The following is a 15,759-nucleotide window of genomic DNA, read 5'->3' on the forward strand; positions in this document are numbered from 1 at the left end:
CTGCCACTAAGCACAAGCACAGATAGCCAGTGAGTGCCTGAGGAGGATATTAAACAGGTTTCCTTATTTGGGAATCATTTATCCATCTGCAGCGTTGCCCCCTGGCTGTGTATTCTGTCCTATGACTACAGCACCATAGTTACCCTTTGCAGTGATCAAACTGCTCATAACTGCACAGAGAATTTATCCTCCTTGCTTGGAATAAGTGGCCTCAAATATACTGTAATGATCACGCTTGAGATGAATGACATTGCAAAGACACCCCTTCAGCAATTAAGTAGTCTCTAATTGTAGATTGAACCAGAGTGGGAAAAAATCATTGTCTATTTTCTTTTGTAATTCAGGTTAATTAAACGACAATGGTTGAATTTGAATTAAAACGTGAAATATACTTAATTGGTCCAATAACTTTATAAAAGACTCTTTTACAGTCAGTCAAAGAGCAGGAAAGCCTTTATCTTGTACACAATACTTTATCAAAGAATCACATATAAAAACACACTTCTTTCAGAAGAAAGCTGTTATTTTCATTCACATTAGTTTGATTCTCTTCTTGGTTGCTCTCTTCGACTTTGACACGTTAAAGCCCTCGACTACTAAAAACATTCGAGCAACAGAAATACACACCACAGCACACAGACCCTTAAATTTAAGATTAGAATGCAACACACACAATTCAAAAATATATCCTCTAATCTTGCAGTGATAGCTTTTTTTTTCTTTTGTACAATTAGAAAAAATACACAGTTAACTGAATTCATTGTGGGAAATGCTTTACCAAAGTCACAAGTAATACTGTATTTTGCACCATGACAGCTTTGGATACAGCACTGCTCTAGCCTCTCTAAGCGTCTGCAGTGTCCTGTGTGCCATTAAGCATCAGTGGAGAAGATCATGATCTCCTGTGTGTTCACATGAGCGTTCACATGCCCTAAAAGGTGTAGAACTTTGTGCCCTGCCAGCGTCCTGAGGGTCATATATATTCATATTGACATTTCCAGGATACACCTCACCATTCTGTCATGTGTGTTCACACGTCGTCACCTCTGGGAGGGGCGTCTGGTCCTGTATGACCACTTGAGGTGGGGTGGGGGCAGGGCGAGCGTGTGCCACCGAGTTTTTCTGCAGCTCCACCCCGAAGGCAGGAGAAGCGTTCTGCAACTGTCTCCTGTACTGCACGAAGCTGCAGGTCTTTAGGATGATAGCCAGGATGTTCTTTCCTATCAGGATCCCGGATACCCTGGCGTCCTTGTATAGAATCATGTTCCCCCCGCGGATGAAGAGGGTGATGATGTTGATGGTGACCAAGCTGAGGATGGGGTACAGGAGCATCTTGTGGGGCACAATGTTGATGCCCTGCATGCTGATCTCGCTCAAGGACACACAGGGCAGCACAAGCAGCAGGATGTAGCAGTAGAAGAACATCAGGCCCTCAGCCCACAAAGGAAGCCCCTTCTTTTGAGGCTCCCACAGGTTGGCTTGGATGTCCAGTATGTCCAGCAAGTCCACCACCACCCAAAAGAGACGATTACGGATTTCCTCACGCTTCTTGAAGGCGCGAACGTACTCCATATGGTCGATAGCAACCAGCACCACAAACAGCACTGGGATGCAAATTGACAACAGCAGCGTCAATGCTTTTCTTGCAAGAGCATCCAGGCTCTTCCTGTCCGCCTTGTAGTTTTGATACACAAAGTAGACTTTGATCTCCAGCACAAAGATGTAAAGGAACCACAGGATCATGGCGTAGCCTCGCTTTGCTGTGCGTACCTCAGCACCCACCCACACCGCCACGTAACGCAAGACGATTAGGAAACAGATGTCTCCCACCATCACCATGATGCAGATGCCAATCTTGCGTGGCCCGTGGTTCTGCTCCACCAGGTAGGCATCAATCAGCGCCATGCTGCTCATGATCAGGATGGTGGAAAGGCACACGTGGGGCTTGTTGGTGGGAGGTGGAGGTACCATCCTTGCCTGGGCTAGAGGAGGAGGAGGAGGAGTAGTGTTGTTGAAGAGGGAGTGCAGAGGGTGCTCAGTTTGTCCAGTGAGAAGGCAGATCAGATAGTGCTGCTAGACAGCGGTGTTCCCCTCCATTGCTTCTGCCTTGGCCACAGTCCAGGATGCAATAATAGGATTCACACAGATCACTTCAATCAATCTCCGCTCGAGCCCAAGCCACCTGCCGGGTAGACAGTACCCCTCATTTAGTAAATCATGTTCATTGGGAAATGGTGTGTAAACATACAGATTCAGTATTGTAAAAAAAAAACAATAATAATAAATCATGTGTGTCTACCATTTACACACTGATAATCATTCATTAAACACAGTACAGCAGTTAAATCAGTGAGTTACATTTTCTCTAGTTAAAAGAGGAAAAAAGCTGTCGCGATGTGTTCTCATTACAGATTCACTTCCGACACCCTTGTTTTCATACAAGCTTAAGCCTTGAGAGATAAAAATCCAGCGGAATACTCACTTGTGTCCCTCTTTGTACTTTATCCTAATGACTGGCAGTGAGCGATCATCCATGAGACTGCACTGGGAGATCACAAAGCCCATCTGTAATCCACAGGAGAAGAGAGGAGAAAACGCACAGGATCCTCTCCTTCTTTGACAGACGTAAATCCACCGCTCATGGATATATACTTTTCTCTTTTTTTTCTCTCTCTCTTTTTTTCTCAAGCAAAAGAGAAATCCCAAAATATTTCCGTCATAATCCACTTACTGCTCAGACTGAATCAGGAGGAGGCATCTTAATGGTCCCAAAGACCACTCTCAATTTCTGCAACTAAAAATAGAGGTTATTTTGTGTTGTGCTTGGATAGAGTGTTTATACCTCCAACTCCCCCCAAAAAAGAAAGTTATTCTCAGTGGAAAAATCTGCTAAAGTCCTGCTCAAAAGAAAAATTCCTCTCCAGAAGTTTTCCTCTCCATCCTCTACCATCCATGGACAAGAAAATGTGACATTTAGTGTGTGTTTCCAGTGTAAGTTTGTGTATTTGAGAAGAAGAAGAGGGGTTGTCGTGAATCTTTTAAATGCGTGTGACTGACTGTCCTTCCCCACTCAGCTGTGTGATTGTGTGTTTGTGTGCGTGTCTGCCTGTCTGTGTGTGTGTGTGCAGATTTCAGCTATCTCCACGCTTCGTTGTCGCTGTAAAATGCTGCCCCCCTGGCAAGATCCTGGCTGCTGCGCCGTTTTCTCTCTCTCCTGCTCAAGCAGCTTTTGCCAGGGACACCAGGATCAACAGCACCAGTGGATTTCCCTGTCTCCACTGAGCATGCTCTGCCAGCACCACCAGCGCTGTGATACTCCAACGCCGCCTGCCTCTGCCCGTCTGTCTCTGTGCACTTCTCAGCTCTCTCTCTGCGAAGTCAGAGAGATGCTCCTCTGGGGTGTTCAAACACAGTCGTGGGATTTTTTCTTTTTTTTTCTCTGTGTCCCTATCTCTCTCTTTCTCTCCCTGTTCAGCTACCCTCCTCTCCCTTCTTCCTCTTCTGCTCAAGTAAAGGCACTTGCTGTGTGGAGGTGACGCTCAACAGACCACAGCTGCAGAGCCAGAGAGAGAAAAGAGGTAGGAGAGAGAGAGAGAGAGAGAGAGAGAGAGAGAGAGAGAGACTTTTCCAGGGGGTGGAGAAAGGCGGTGAAGGGGGGTAGGGAAGGGAAGACGAGCCAGCCCTTTGCAGCTTAGCTGAATGCACAACTTCCCTCTCTCACCCTGCTTTTTCCCCCCCCCCTCACATCCCATCTTCTTTTCACGTTGTGTGTCTTGTGCTGACATCCTATTTTCACAGGCTGTTTCTTTTTGGACTCTCAGAAAAAGTCCTGCTTTTCTTCTTCTTCTTTGAGCAGCCCATTAAGGTGCCACGCATTTTTATTTTCTTCTCTCCATCTGGGTTCGAGGTGCAGAGATGAAAAGTGATCCTGAGAGGAGGAAAAAAGGTGGGTGGGGTGAGACACTCTCTGGTATGGGATGTAGTAAGCCGGCTTCCCAGCAGGCTGTGTGTCTGCAGTCTGGGGAGACGTAGAAGGGGGTAGGGGGGGGTGTTTGAGGCGTGCAGTTGCTCCTCCTGACAGAGAGCCTTTTTATTGATCTACTGACAGAGTAGTGAATCAGGGCCAGAGACCAAAAGAGATGAGGGGTAAGGGGAGGTACAGATGTGGGGATAGCGAATAAAGGGGGGGGGGGGAAACAGAGATGAGGAGGCAGAGTGACATGATAAGAGGAGGAAAAGGAGGAGCAGGAGGTGTGTGGGGTTGGACTAAATGTCAAGGGAACCTTTTTATCCTCTGAGATGTCATGATGCCTGTGCTGAGAGATAATACTTATTCAAAAATGTATAAAGGTACGTAAAAGTTGGTGCATTTGCTCTGCCATGCAGTATGCTAACACCATTAGCTCTGTTTATCCAGCTGGGCCAATTAGCACTAATCCTCCCTCAGAGGAACCAAACTGCTCTCAATACGACAGTATGAAGCCATTTACTGCTCACGTCATGAGTTTCCGTTATTAAAGAATCGAAAGTATTGGTTTTCTATGCAGTGTGGCTGCACTTTTCATCCAACTGTGTGATGACAGCTAAACATAATTGCAATCAATCATGCAAATTCTTGCAGGCATGAATGAATATGGTTACAAATTTACCAGCTGTGGATCAGCTGACAGCGGACCATCATGGCTGTTTATCACTTCTATCATGCCTTTATCATGGAAGAATATGGAGGTTTCATGTGAAATGAAGTCAAGTGTAACAGCCTCTCACCAAGCTGCTTTATTATTGACTGTTTGCTCTGGATTTATAGACCATAATTGAGCCATGACAAGCGGAGTGATGAATTATATTCTCCTTTGCAAATTGTGACGCGGTTTCGTCCACAACATTTCTTTTCAGCATTTTGACAGTTCTTATAAAACACATGACAGACTTTAATTTAAAACCAACCGGTGCTGAAATGTTACTGCAACACATTTAACAGATTGTTAAAGATGGTGGTTAGAAAATTCATTGTGAAAAGAAAAAAGATTACAGGTCTGATCTCTACAACAGGCAACGCAACCAGCTACAGCCACAGCCACGTGTCATTGAGCCAGACACTGAACAGCTACCTGCTAACTCATTCACTCAAAGTCACTCTGGGTAACAGCGTCAGCTAAACGGCTATACTGTAATTGTAAATGAGCGGATGGCTTGTCTGTTTAACGGTTACCATGTGATCTTAATAGTGTAACTCCCCCTAAAATCAGTACGGGAGATTGATACAGCACCTCTGTCATTTGTGATTCCTCACACATCTCATCCAGCAATCTAGAATTTATATCTTCATTTACATCCCTGTTGTGATATACAATTGTGTCCGAGACTGTGGTAAGCTCTCCATTAAAAAGGACAGTTAACCCAGGCTCAGATTTTGAATCACATCTACTGATAATCCTCATTTGTACATGCTCAGCATTTCCTCTTTTGTCTTCTTTCACTGTGTGTTTATAATTCATGAGCGTAGAGGAAATCACATCACTGTCTCCTAGATGAAGCTGATTTATGCGTTAAGTTTAGGGTTGCTGTTTTTTTTGCAGTTAGTTTGTGTCAAAGTTCTCCATTCAGACTCTTATTAATGTAATTATGCTATTATACCAACACAAGGCTATATTTTATGATTTATGAGATATCATCCATCTGAAGTACATTCAAGAGTCGTGTTTGTCCTCTTCTGCCCTCTCTCCTTCGTCCATCAGGCTCTGCTCTGCCTCCTACAGAGGACTGTCCTTGGATCCTGGACAGGGACACTGCTTCATCACTGCTCAGCTCTGAGAAGGCACTCAAAGAGACAGTAGATAGCAAATGATAAAGAACACTAGCCTCATTTTCTATAGCATAAAGCATCTACAGAAGACAATGAGTAGTCTTGAAGTGAAGAAGGCGTGGAGGCCACTCTCATCCCGGCTTTTAGAGTGGTTTAAAATGGTTCTGTTTTGAAAAAAAAAAATCAAATGTTCAGTTCGATCTCTTCGCCTTTAAATGTGGTATTTCCCTTTATGCAAATATTTGTGCATGCTTTCACAGAGCACACTCCATTTCCAGAAATGTTCCCTTGACAACCAAGTGCAGCAGCTTGAGAAACATGTTTTCTCATCTCGTCAGAAAGGATATCATGGGAGAAAATCAACACTGCAAACTGCACCTTGAACTTCAGCTTAAATAACGCATGAAAATATGTTTTTATAAACATTGCTGTGGGAGAAAAAACTAAATAGGCTTTACCATCAGAGGAAGAGAGTTTGGCTTTCAAGTGGAGTTTATGCTTTCGGCTGATTGCAATTGGTGGTTCAATCAGTAGCTTATTCTTATTTTGCTCTTAGTACTAAGTGTGTATAGCACCTCTCTGACCGTCTATTTTTCCTATTTTTTTCTTTACAGTCAACAGACGATCTTTGTATTTTTGCAAGAGCTTAAATGTCTACAAGGGTTTTATCACATGTCTGGATCTGTCTTTTTCAAACACAGCCTACATGCCCATTTGATGACAGGTTTTCTTCTGCAACTTGGTGCACTTTTCTAACAACGTCCATGTTTATTGTATTGATGTTTTCCCCGAGCAAGAGAGAGGGGGCATTAATGTACACCTTTGTGCTGCAGATAGTGGCATAATTACAAGGGTGTGCATCGCTGAATGAATACATCGATTCGATTTCCTTTGTGTTTAGACTGCAGATGATTTACTTAACAGTCAAGACTGAAGCATGATTCATTTCATGATGCTATGTCACACGAAACACAAATAGAGACACCTGCCAATTAAAATTATCTTGAAAAGTGTCACCATGTTTTTGCAAGAATGTAGGTGAAAGGTTTCTATCTTTGTCTCGGCATTTGCTGCATTATACAAGAGAGAGGTGTGTGAAACAAAGGATCAAGTTCCAGTGCACTTCACATGTCATGATCTGTGGGTGTTGCTAGTAGGGGGAGAAAAAAAAGACAATGAACACAAACATGGATTAATTGCTTGGCTTTGGCAGCCGGTATCCAGTGTCAGCAAGTTGTGAAAAGATTGGGGAATTTACATCACCAAAGACAATTTGTACATGAAGCATAACAGTGGAAATAGGACACATAAATCACATTAGCTGTAACCCTGGGTCTGCCATCGATTACCTACAGGAAAACAAATGGGGGCGTTAAGGCTTCCCATCCTTAAACATCCCCATCAGGGTTCTAACCACCAAATGGGAAACATGAAGTGGACAGGCTATGCTGCTCCCTGTGGGGCTATTAGATCAGAGAGGGGGGAGCAGCCTGCGATCCGTCCCCTCAACGCCCACCAGACACCCATGCTGGAGGATCTGCAGGTCATTTCAGCCCCTATAGCTGTAATATTAACTGTTGGTAACAAAGAGGGTAATGTAGTGCATGCTATCTTTTGGAAATTTGACATGACATCAGGTCAAATGTGAGACAGTGGCTCGTCAACAGCTTCTATGTAGGATTGATGACTACAAATCAGACCTGGATCTAACAGTATTTGCATTTAATTGATCTTGTTCAGAGTCCCATGTGGTTGAGCTGCGTAGTAGAGGAAGAGAATGATTGCCACATCATTATCACAGTCAGGAAAATGAGAGGCAGTGCAATATACATTCAATATGCATTCAAAAACCTTAGGCTTAACAAACCCCACCACTTTACCGTCCCACGCAGACCAAAAAAAACATAAAGAAATATTTGCAAAAGTGTTAAGCACATCCCCTTAAAAGCATCAAACATAAAGTTCAAGTGATGTTGTTATATAATATGACGAGGCGGTTCTTATGTCTTTCCAACTGCTACCTTACACAGAAAACAGAGTGACAGAGCTTATGATCACTGCTTAGATTTGTTTTTATATAAGCCTCCCCCAACGTGAGAACAGGCGGTGGCCGACAGAGCATTGCAACCCATAATCATTCATGGCTCATTATATTTTTTAGTCTGACACACAGCCTTGGACATGCAAGATGAAACATGTAAATAATATTTTCCGCGGCAGCCTGTTCAACCTCAGACACTAAGACAAGGAAAAAAAATATCACTTTCACATCACTGATTAAAGACAGAGAATTAGAGATTAGAAGATTTATGTAAGGTTCTCGAACAACTTTATTCCCTTCAGAGTTTGCACCTGCAATCAGAGAATGCTCATTCAGAGAATATTCATTAAAAATTATAGATACCTTCTTTTTATCTATGTAGGAGGTGGAGTGTGTTTGGTAGAAACAAAATCTGCTGACAGTTGTGACAGTAGCATTAAGTTCCATCCATTCCCTATTAATGACAAAGTTTACGGTGGTCCATAAGTGACATCATAATAAGTGACATCCTCCCAGCAGTAAATTCAAGGGAGCTCATTAGAGGCTGAATTATCAAGTGAAGAGCTGATGTGTCACCACGTAAAATAATATTGTTTTAATGATGTTTTTGATGATGATTTTTGTCTTGAGAACAAACTATTTAGCGATGCCATTCACTGACTCATGGGAACACTATTCACAGCCGAGCAGCTGAAAGATGAAGTCGGGGGATAAGAGGGTTTGGAGATCCCGATGGGCAGTGAGATTAAAAGCAGACAAAACAGAAAGAGGGAATCAAAAGCAATAAAATGTTGAGTCATTGGTAGTAAACAACCTTCAGCAGACACTACACATTTTTGTACACAGAAAGATTGTTTTTATAGCGCTGATGCAACCGTCAACAAGATATGAATTTGTAATATTTCAAATATTGGTGGTGCTTTGACACATCTTCCGGTGGCAATTTCCTTTATTTACAGCAAATATTGAGATGATGGTGGCAGAGGAGTAAGTGTCACTCTATGCTATGCTCCTAAAAGGCTTTTTTTGTTAACCTCTCTACTCTCTGCCCATACATGGAATACATTTTGATGGAGTCCACAGCCACACACCAGTGAAAACAAAATAGATAGCAAGCACCAGAAAATAAATTTGTTGAGGTTCTCAAAATTCTTAATATCTCAATATTAATGACTCAGACTTTATCAGTAAAACGGATGAGGTTAGTACAAGTTTCCTTGCAGAAATGTTGTATCCTCATAAATCTTCTTTTTGAAGGCAACAAGGAGCTGCAAGAAAAACACACTGTGTTTTCATAAGATGAACAACACACTGTGAGCCAGCGGAGGTGTGCACCAAATTGCTCACTGTGTAGACAGTGATTTGTCTGCAGGCTTATTGGACTTGAAATCATTGATGAATTTTTTGTTTGTGCGGGCCTCTCTGTGGTTTACTCATTCTGATTAATTGAATACAGAGCAACCATGATGTGGCCGTTTACCCATAAAGAATATTTGCATGCTCCCTTGGGGTCGCTTGTGTACAGAGAGACGCACAGCATTAATTACACTGAGCACAATTACAACATAAAGATCTTCTATGTGGGCTGCTTCTTTGTCAAGGTCATTTGGTGTGAAGGTAATTTTGCACACAGAGCTGTTATTTATCAGTTGTTTTCTTTTCACGTTGCTGCATGGTCACGTTGGGTTAATGTTATTTTTTATGAACTCTGCGGTGAGTACCACCATTACATATAAAAACCCTGTAGCTATGAAAAGTTCCAAAAAGATCAAGAACTTTAAGAAACATCAGTTTCATGCAAAGCAAACAATGAGCACCATCTTGCATCATTATGCTCTGAAGGCGACTGTGTGTTATAACTCTATCGTCACGGAAAACAGCATTAAAGAACATTCAAGCTATGTGTTTCTTTCAAAGCGGTAAGCTGGGTTGCTTAGTGGCCCAACTTTCCTCACTGGGGACATGGCTAATTTAGGGAAGTAGTTTATAAACTGCACAGCCCCAGCTCACCTTTTTTCCTCAGGACGACTGCTTAGCGAGCTTAATGAGGCAGGATTGTGTGTGTGCATCTGTGCATGTGTTTGTTTCTTTGTTTGCTGCGAATAGGGAGGTTAAACTTGATGAGATAAACTTTCCCGTGTCCACTGGGGAAACTTTATCTTGCATGCCTGTATTGTTATGAAAGTGTTATCAACTATCCTGTGACAGCTACGGTCTCCACGTCTGTGCTTAAACAACTCTGGTCCACTGGAATACAAGATATTTCAGATATGTGAGTTCTTGATGATAACTCACCTCATCTGGGGACAAAACGTGCCATCATGTCTCCGGAGCTCCTACAAGACACAGCTCTCGGTAAATGGCTGTGCTAATGTTGCACCATGACTGACAGTGCCCATTAATCACTCAGTGTGTGTGGAGGATGGGTTTGTTTTATAATCATTATAGTTTTACCACTGTGCATGTATTTCTAAAACCTATGCATGGTAGTAATGAGCTGAGGGTAGAGGAGGAACATTATTGAAGTCATAAATCAACTCAGATACAGAAATCTGCAGACCACCGAGGTTGTCAGGTTTTATGGAGTTAAATTCTTCGTTGGGAACAGCTGGAAGAATTCAGCTGTTTACTGTTCAGCTCACGTGAAGTCATTCTGCACGGCATATGTGAAGTTTGCATTGATAATGGTGGAAGATTTACCACTGGAACAGTTCATCCTTCATTACTCAAACATGTAATCCAAAGCTTTACAGGCCTGCTGTGCTTTAAAGTTAGCACAATCAGCGTTTGGGGAGTTTAGCAGTCAATTTCTAGTTCTCCTCTGAATCTTTTATGATCAACTGTATCTAATATTAGATGAGAACTGTCAGCCTTATTAGCAGACGCACATTGTCTCTTACTTTTTCTCTGAAGCTGAGATCAATTCAGACCACTTGCTTGGATAGAGGACAGGCTTCACTGTTCGGAAAAGAACCTGGACCCTGCACCCCCCGGTGCAACAAGTGAAATGATTTATGGATCAGCTAAATTTAATGGGGGCACTGGGTCATCTGTGCTGTTTATTATATAAGGGACTACACCCTCTAAAAAAAAAACAAAAAAAACAATGAAGTCGTATTCTCACAATAGGAAGTAAGCTAACTAGGGCAGAAATTCAACAGAAATACAGCAAGGACGTAAGGTATCGCCGTGCAAAATACTTCTGTTTCATGTCCTTTTTTTTTTTTTGGCTCAAAAAGGAGACATGCTCGCTGGCTCGTGCTGTAGCACCACCCTCCCATCGTTAAGCAGGAGAAGGATGTAGGATGGTGGGGGCAGAGAGATTGGGAGTGCTTTGAAATTCCAATGGCCAAGGAGATTTGGTTCCAAAACAGAGTAGTCAGTGAGTTTTAGGAAAAAGCCAGAAATCTGTGTTGTGTAATTCCAGCGAGGGATGAGGAAAAGAGGGAATAAGGGAGAGCGGGGTTTGTTCCAAAACAGAGTAGAGGCTGGTGAGTGAGATTTGAAAGCCACGGCAGCTACAATCAGCAGGTCTTACCACAAAGATAGTGATGTTAATTAACAACCTTTGGAGACGTATGCAGATGTTTTATGGCCAACTGTGTGCCGAGAGATATGAAAAATACATAGGGAAATTACAGCAAATAAATCTATTTGAATCTGTTCCATCCAGTAGAATGGCATTACAATAACCTGCAACAAACAAAGTAAAGCATTTAATCTGGTAATGAGTTGCTCATGATAGACGAATCATTTTCACAGTGTAAATGTGCCACTGCTACTCAAAACAATGTATTTGGGTCAGTCAGTACTCACAGTCCTGTGAGAGGCAGAGGGGACGCCACCCAAAGGCACGAGCACTCTGAGGCGTTCATGAACATAACCAGTGTGGTTTTTGGCTACGATGCAGCACCAGTGCATATTTAAATAAATTGAAAATGAGACGGAAGCTGGGCCAATGCAGTGATTTCGACCACCCATCACAGCCTCCATTGTTTCGTGCCAGAGGCATTTGGTGTTGGCTTGATAAGGGAAAATGAGATAGATATGGAACAAAAGAGAAGAACCAGTTGGACTGAAAGATAGCCTGTTTGGAGAAACATGCTTTGAGTAGGTGTGTTTGAACGATACGCAGTGACTGACAAGTGAATTGGGAGAATTATTCGCTAATGTAATTTCTTAAGCTGTTTTCTGCAAGAAGAAGGGTGCTATTGTTCCAGTTTTATTGTGTCTGAGTGTTGCAAGAGGCGTTTAGTCCCGCTTCATAAGGAGGAGGTGGACGAGATACACAAGAAAAGTCAGTCATCGGAGAAGTATTTGAACACCTCGTTTTAGCCAGAAAGATGCAGAAGGGGGGGGGGGGTGGAATTGTAAAGGAGGTCTGCCCTACATTTTTGAGTTTCTATTGCTCAAATTGATGCTGAAGGGGAGCACAGGCTAGTCTGCCCTGCAGTTAACACAGAAATCATTTCCTTTTTTTATGATCCCTCCAGCCCAAAAAAGAACTTAATTCAAGTCTCATTTCATTGAAAAAAAAACCCTTCATATTCATATCTTATGTTTGATATTTTGTCCTCCATCTAAATATCCCCAGGACACTCTTACCCTCTCTGACACTCTGTAGGGCTTATTTTGTTGCATCAACTGGCAGGATACTCCTGCCCTACACTGCAGACGGCGGCTTTTTGTCTGGCTGAACTCCCCAGCCTTCACATATTGTTTTCAATGACTGAGTAAAAAGTCAGCATGAAAGCCCTCTCTTCTGCCATCATCCCCGCTCTTAGAAAGAGAGTGTAGAGAGGTGTGTGTGTTTACCGCTCAGGCAGTCAGGGAGAGCACTGAATCCATTTATTCTGAGCTTTTGTTTCTCTGTACAGAGAAGTCGGAAATATCTTTGAAACACTGTATGCTTTATGACTTACTGTTTCACTTACCCATTTGCATTATGATCTACTGCAAAAGGGTTTTCATGTATTTCATAAAATATGTGCAGTTTGACATCTGCTTTAGCATGTGTTTTATGAATTAAAGAGACAGCTCTTTTTGGCAATTAGTTTGGCACCCGTGTCATATGAAGATCTGCACGGTCCCTAGAGTGAGAGAGCAGTGATAAAATGACTGAAATTCTGGAGTCAAAAACATGAGAGAGGCCTTATTGTTAAGCATAATCTATAATGGGCCCACCTCTGCTCTGAAGAACTCCTCTTGCCAAGTGTGAATGTGCATTAAGCGTATCTAAATCACACAACTTCAGAGTGGCTTTTAGCACTTCCTCACCATCTGCTAATTCTCTAAGTGTTGGATGAGGGAACCAACACCATTAAAAGTGGCGTATTTAATGTAACAATGTTTTATTTAACACCAAACGTGACTCTACATATCCACTCACATCTTTTAATACTCTTGGGTTTCATTTTGTATTTTTAAAGCAAGATGAATAGTGAGTAAAACAGTTTAAATGTATTCTTTCCTCGTCTGCCTTCTGCTGCCTTCTTAGCGCCCTACAGTACCTCCTCTTCAACACTTCTTCAGTTCATTACAAGCAGCACAGGTGCAGTTCAACAAGCTCAGATTCGTTCACACACCAGAGTCCTCTCCACCATCAGAGGAAATGATGCCTTCATCGGGTTACCAAACATGGCCCACAATCAGGATATCACAGGATTTACATAATGGGGTCTTGTGCTAGTGCCACTCTTTATCTAACAGAACGTTTTAAAATATAAAATCCTTTTGTGAAACTTCTTCTGTCTGTCTTAAACTTAACTGTAGTGATGCACGGTATATCTAAAGTAATAAGCAAAAATATGACTTTAAGCAGCCATTTTCTTGCTTGACAAATTACGATAATTTTGTCAGATATTTAAGGACACACTTTCCCGTAAATGGCCGGTGTTACTCTTTCCTTCTCTTAAAAAAAATTAAGGGGTTGAGATTTTATTAGCAGCCACAGTAGACGTACATTAAGCTTACTATATAAATAAAAGATCCAGAATCAGATATTTTAGATTTTTTGAGGAAATGGTGAATCTGATTGGCTGCAGGGCATGCATTAGCATAATTTATGGAGGCGATCACTTCTCGTACTTCGTTCCCACAACTTTAGCTATAATTCAAGTCAATGTTATTTATATCAGAAGATATCTCATGACACGTTACAGAGATTCCAAACAAGATATAAAGACTAGTATTTTGGCCGTATGCACACAATGTGACCAATCAATCAGTCACCTGCCGAGTTGTTTCAGACAGAGTCATATATATCTTTATTATTTTGCTTACTAGATGAATATTACTTATTAAATATTTGGCATTTTCTGTGTCCTCACTTTGGAAAAACTCTGCTATGTTGAAGCAAATTGAGACCTTGTATCATAAGTTGTTTTCCTGCAAAAACAAACACTACTACTAATAGTAATACTAATGCTAACACTCGTCCCTCTTGTCTCAATAAAACTTAAACGACTTCCTCAGCGGGAGATGAGACAGTGTGGTTAAGCCAGCAGTTCCCCTTCAGAAGTAAGACATGAAGTATTTGAATGACAATAATTATGCAGCATTTATGTGAGTGGCTTGCCAAAATTAATCCTCACTCTTACAAGACTATAAATGCAGAGTCAGATTAAGGCCAGACAAATCTCTGCAGATGGGAATGGAAATTGGCTCTGTTCACTGACAATGAATGTAAAGAGGTAAGTAGTTCATGTGAGTACATCCAATTTGGCGTATCATGTGGGCTATTGCAGCATGCGCATCTGAAGAGTCCTCTCCACGTCGTTCACTGTGTCCCATTGAGTAGAATCCGCTCTTAAGAATTATGAAAACAATTTACTGCATATGTCTGACTCATGCATAAATAATCAGATGCAAACATAAACATCAGCAATACGTCTAAGTAAGGGGTAATTAATCAAGTAGACCTTCAGACCAGCATGACCTACATGCATATTGATAAATCAAATTCAAAAATGGCATATTTTAAGTAAGATAAAACAATGAATTAAAATTCTACCTGGGCTCACTGGAGCATAGCAGGCAATGGAGATCAAGTGAAGAGTGCTCAGTCATTCTACAATCCAAAGAGCAACCAGCAAACTGCACAGCCGGGTCGTGGAGGGTGGAGCAGGCGTCCCCGCAGTCTCAGGCTCTTTTACTCCATCTCTGCTTTTAGCATGGAGATGTCAGCCACTGTGGAATCAATTTCTCCACTGGCGGTCCATCTACATTTTTCAATTCATTTATACTCATTACCAGGAAATAGCCTGAGGCAGAAGCAATTTAAGCACCTGTAATATAAAGCCCTCAAAATCATTTCTTGTCACACTATTTTGGTTTTGAATTGATGTCATCAGCAATCTGGGGAAATGGAACATTTAAGATTGTTGTGGTCACAAGCAAACATGGAATAGTGTAAAGTCATGAATAATAACACCATACAATTTTCACTGTTATTTACCAAATTCAAGGTCTATAATTCTGAAAGCAGCATAATTTTCTTTTGAACACGATGAATCAGATGAGGGTTAGGATAAGTGCTGCAACTAGTCAGGGATTGTCGTGATGAGATTACATGCAGTTTTATAAAAAACTGATAAATACTTTTAACTATAAAAAAGACTGTTAAAACAGAACAAATACAGGCTGAGATAAAGGGTCATTGTGATGCAAGAGATAATAATAGTAGTGTTAAAATTCTGATTTTGGAAGGTTGAGGTGTGAAATGACTGAAGCATCTTAAAAGCAGAAAGAAGTCGACATTTTCAAAATAAACAGCAAATGTGCAGCTTGTTTTTCTCTGAGGATGGAAAGAGAAGACAATCCGAGCATCGTGCTCGATTTCCTTTGGAGTTCCTGTCAAAAGTCCTTTACAGGGATGAAAGCAGTTGATAAAGTGGTCTTATCTTTGATCCAA

The 15,759-nt window shown here is 41.7% G+C and overlaps 1 protein-coding gene across 1 annotated transcript; it reads right to left on the reverse strand.

The window, feature by feature from the left end:
- Nucleotides 1-405: 405 nt before the first annotated feature.
- On the reverse strand, nucleotides 406-3,553 carry LOC104924459 (transmembrane protein 121). Its single transcript, XM_010737805.3, has 2 exons — nucleotides 2,483-3,553; nucleotides 406-2,182 (listed from the first exon to the last, which is right to left on the reverse strand). The coding sequence occupies exon 2, from the start codon at nucleotides 1,969-1,971 to the stop codon at nucleotides 1,021-1,023; it is 951 nt and encodes a 316-aa protein (XP_010736107.1). The 5' UTR covers nucleotides 1,972-2,182; nucleotides 2,483-3,553; the 3' UTR covers nucleotides 406-1,020.
- Between the last annotated feature and the right edge of the window lie 12,206 nt (nucleotides 3,554-15,759).

This window comes from Larimichthys crocea, chromosome III (genome assembly GCF_000972845.2).
Source record: "Larimichthys crocea isolate SSNF chromosome III, L_crocea_2.0, whole genome shotgun sequence".
Taxonomy (NCBI): Eukaryota; Metazoa; Chordata; class Actinopteri; family Sciaenidae; genus Larimichthys; species Larimichthys crocea.

Excerpts from the sequence above, each read along its gene's own strand:
- LOC104924459 (XM_010737805.3), bottom strand. The coding sequence starts at position 1,971 with ATGGTACCTCCACCTCCCACCAACAAGCCCCACGTGTGCCTTTCCACC.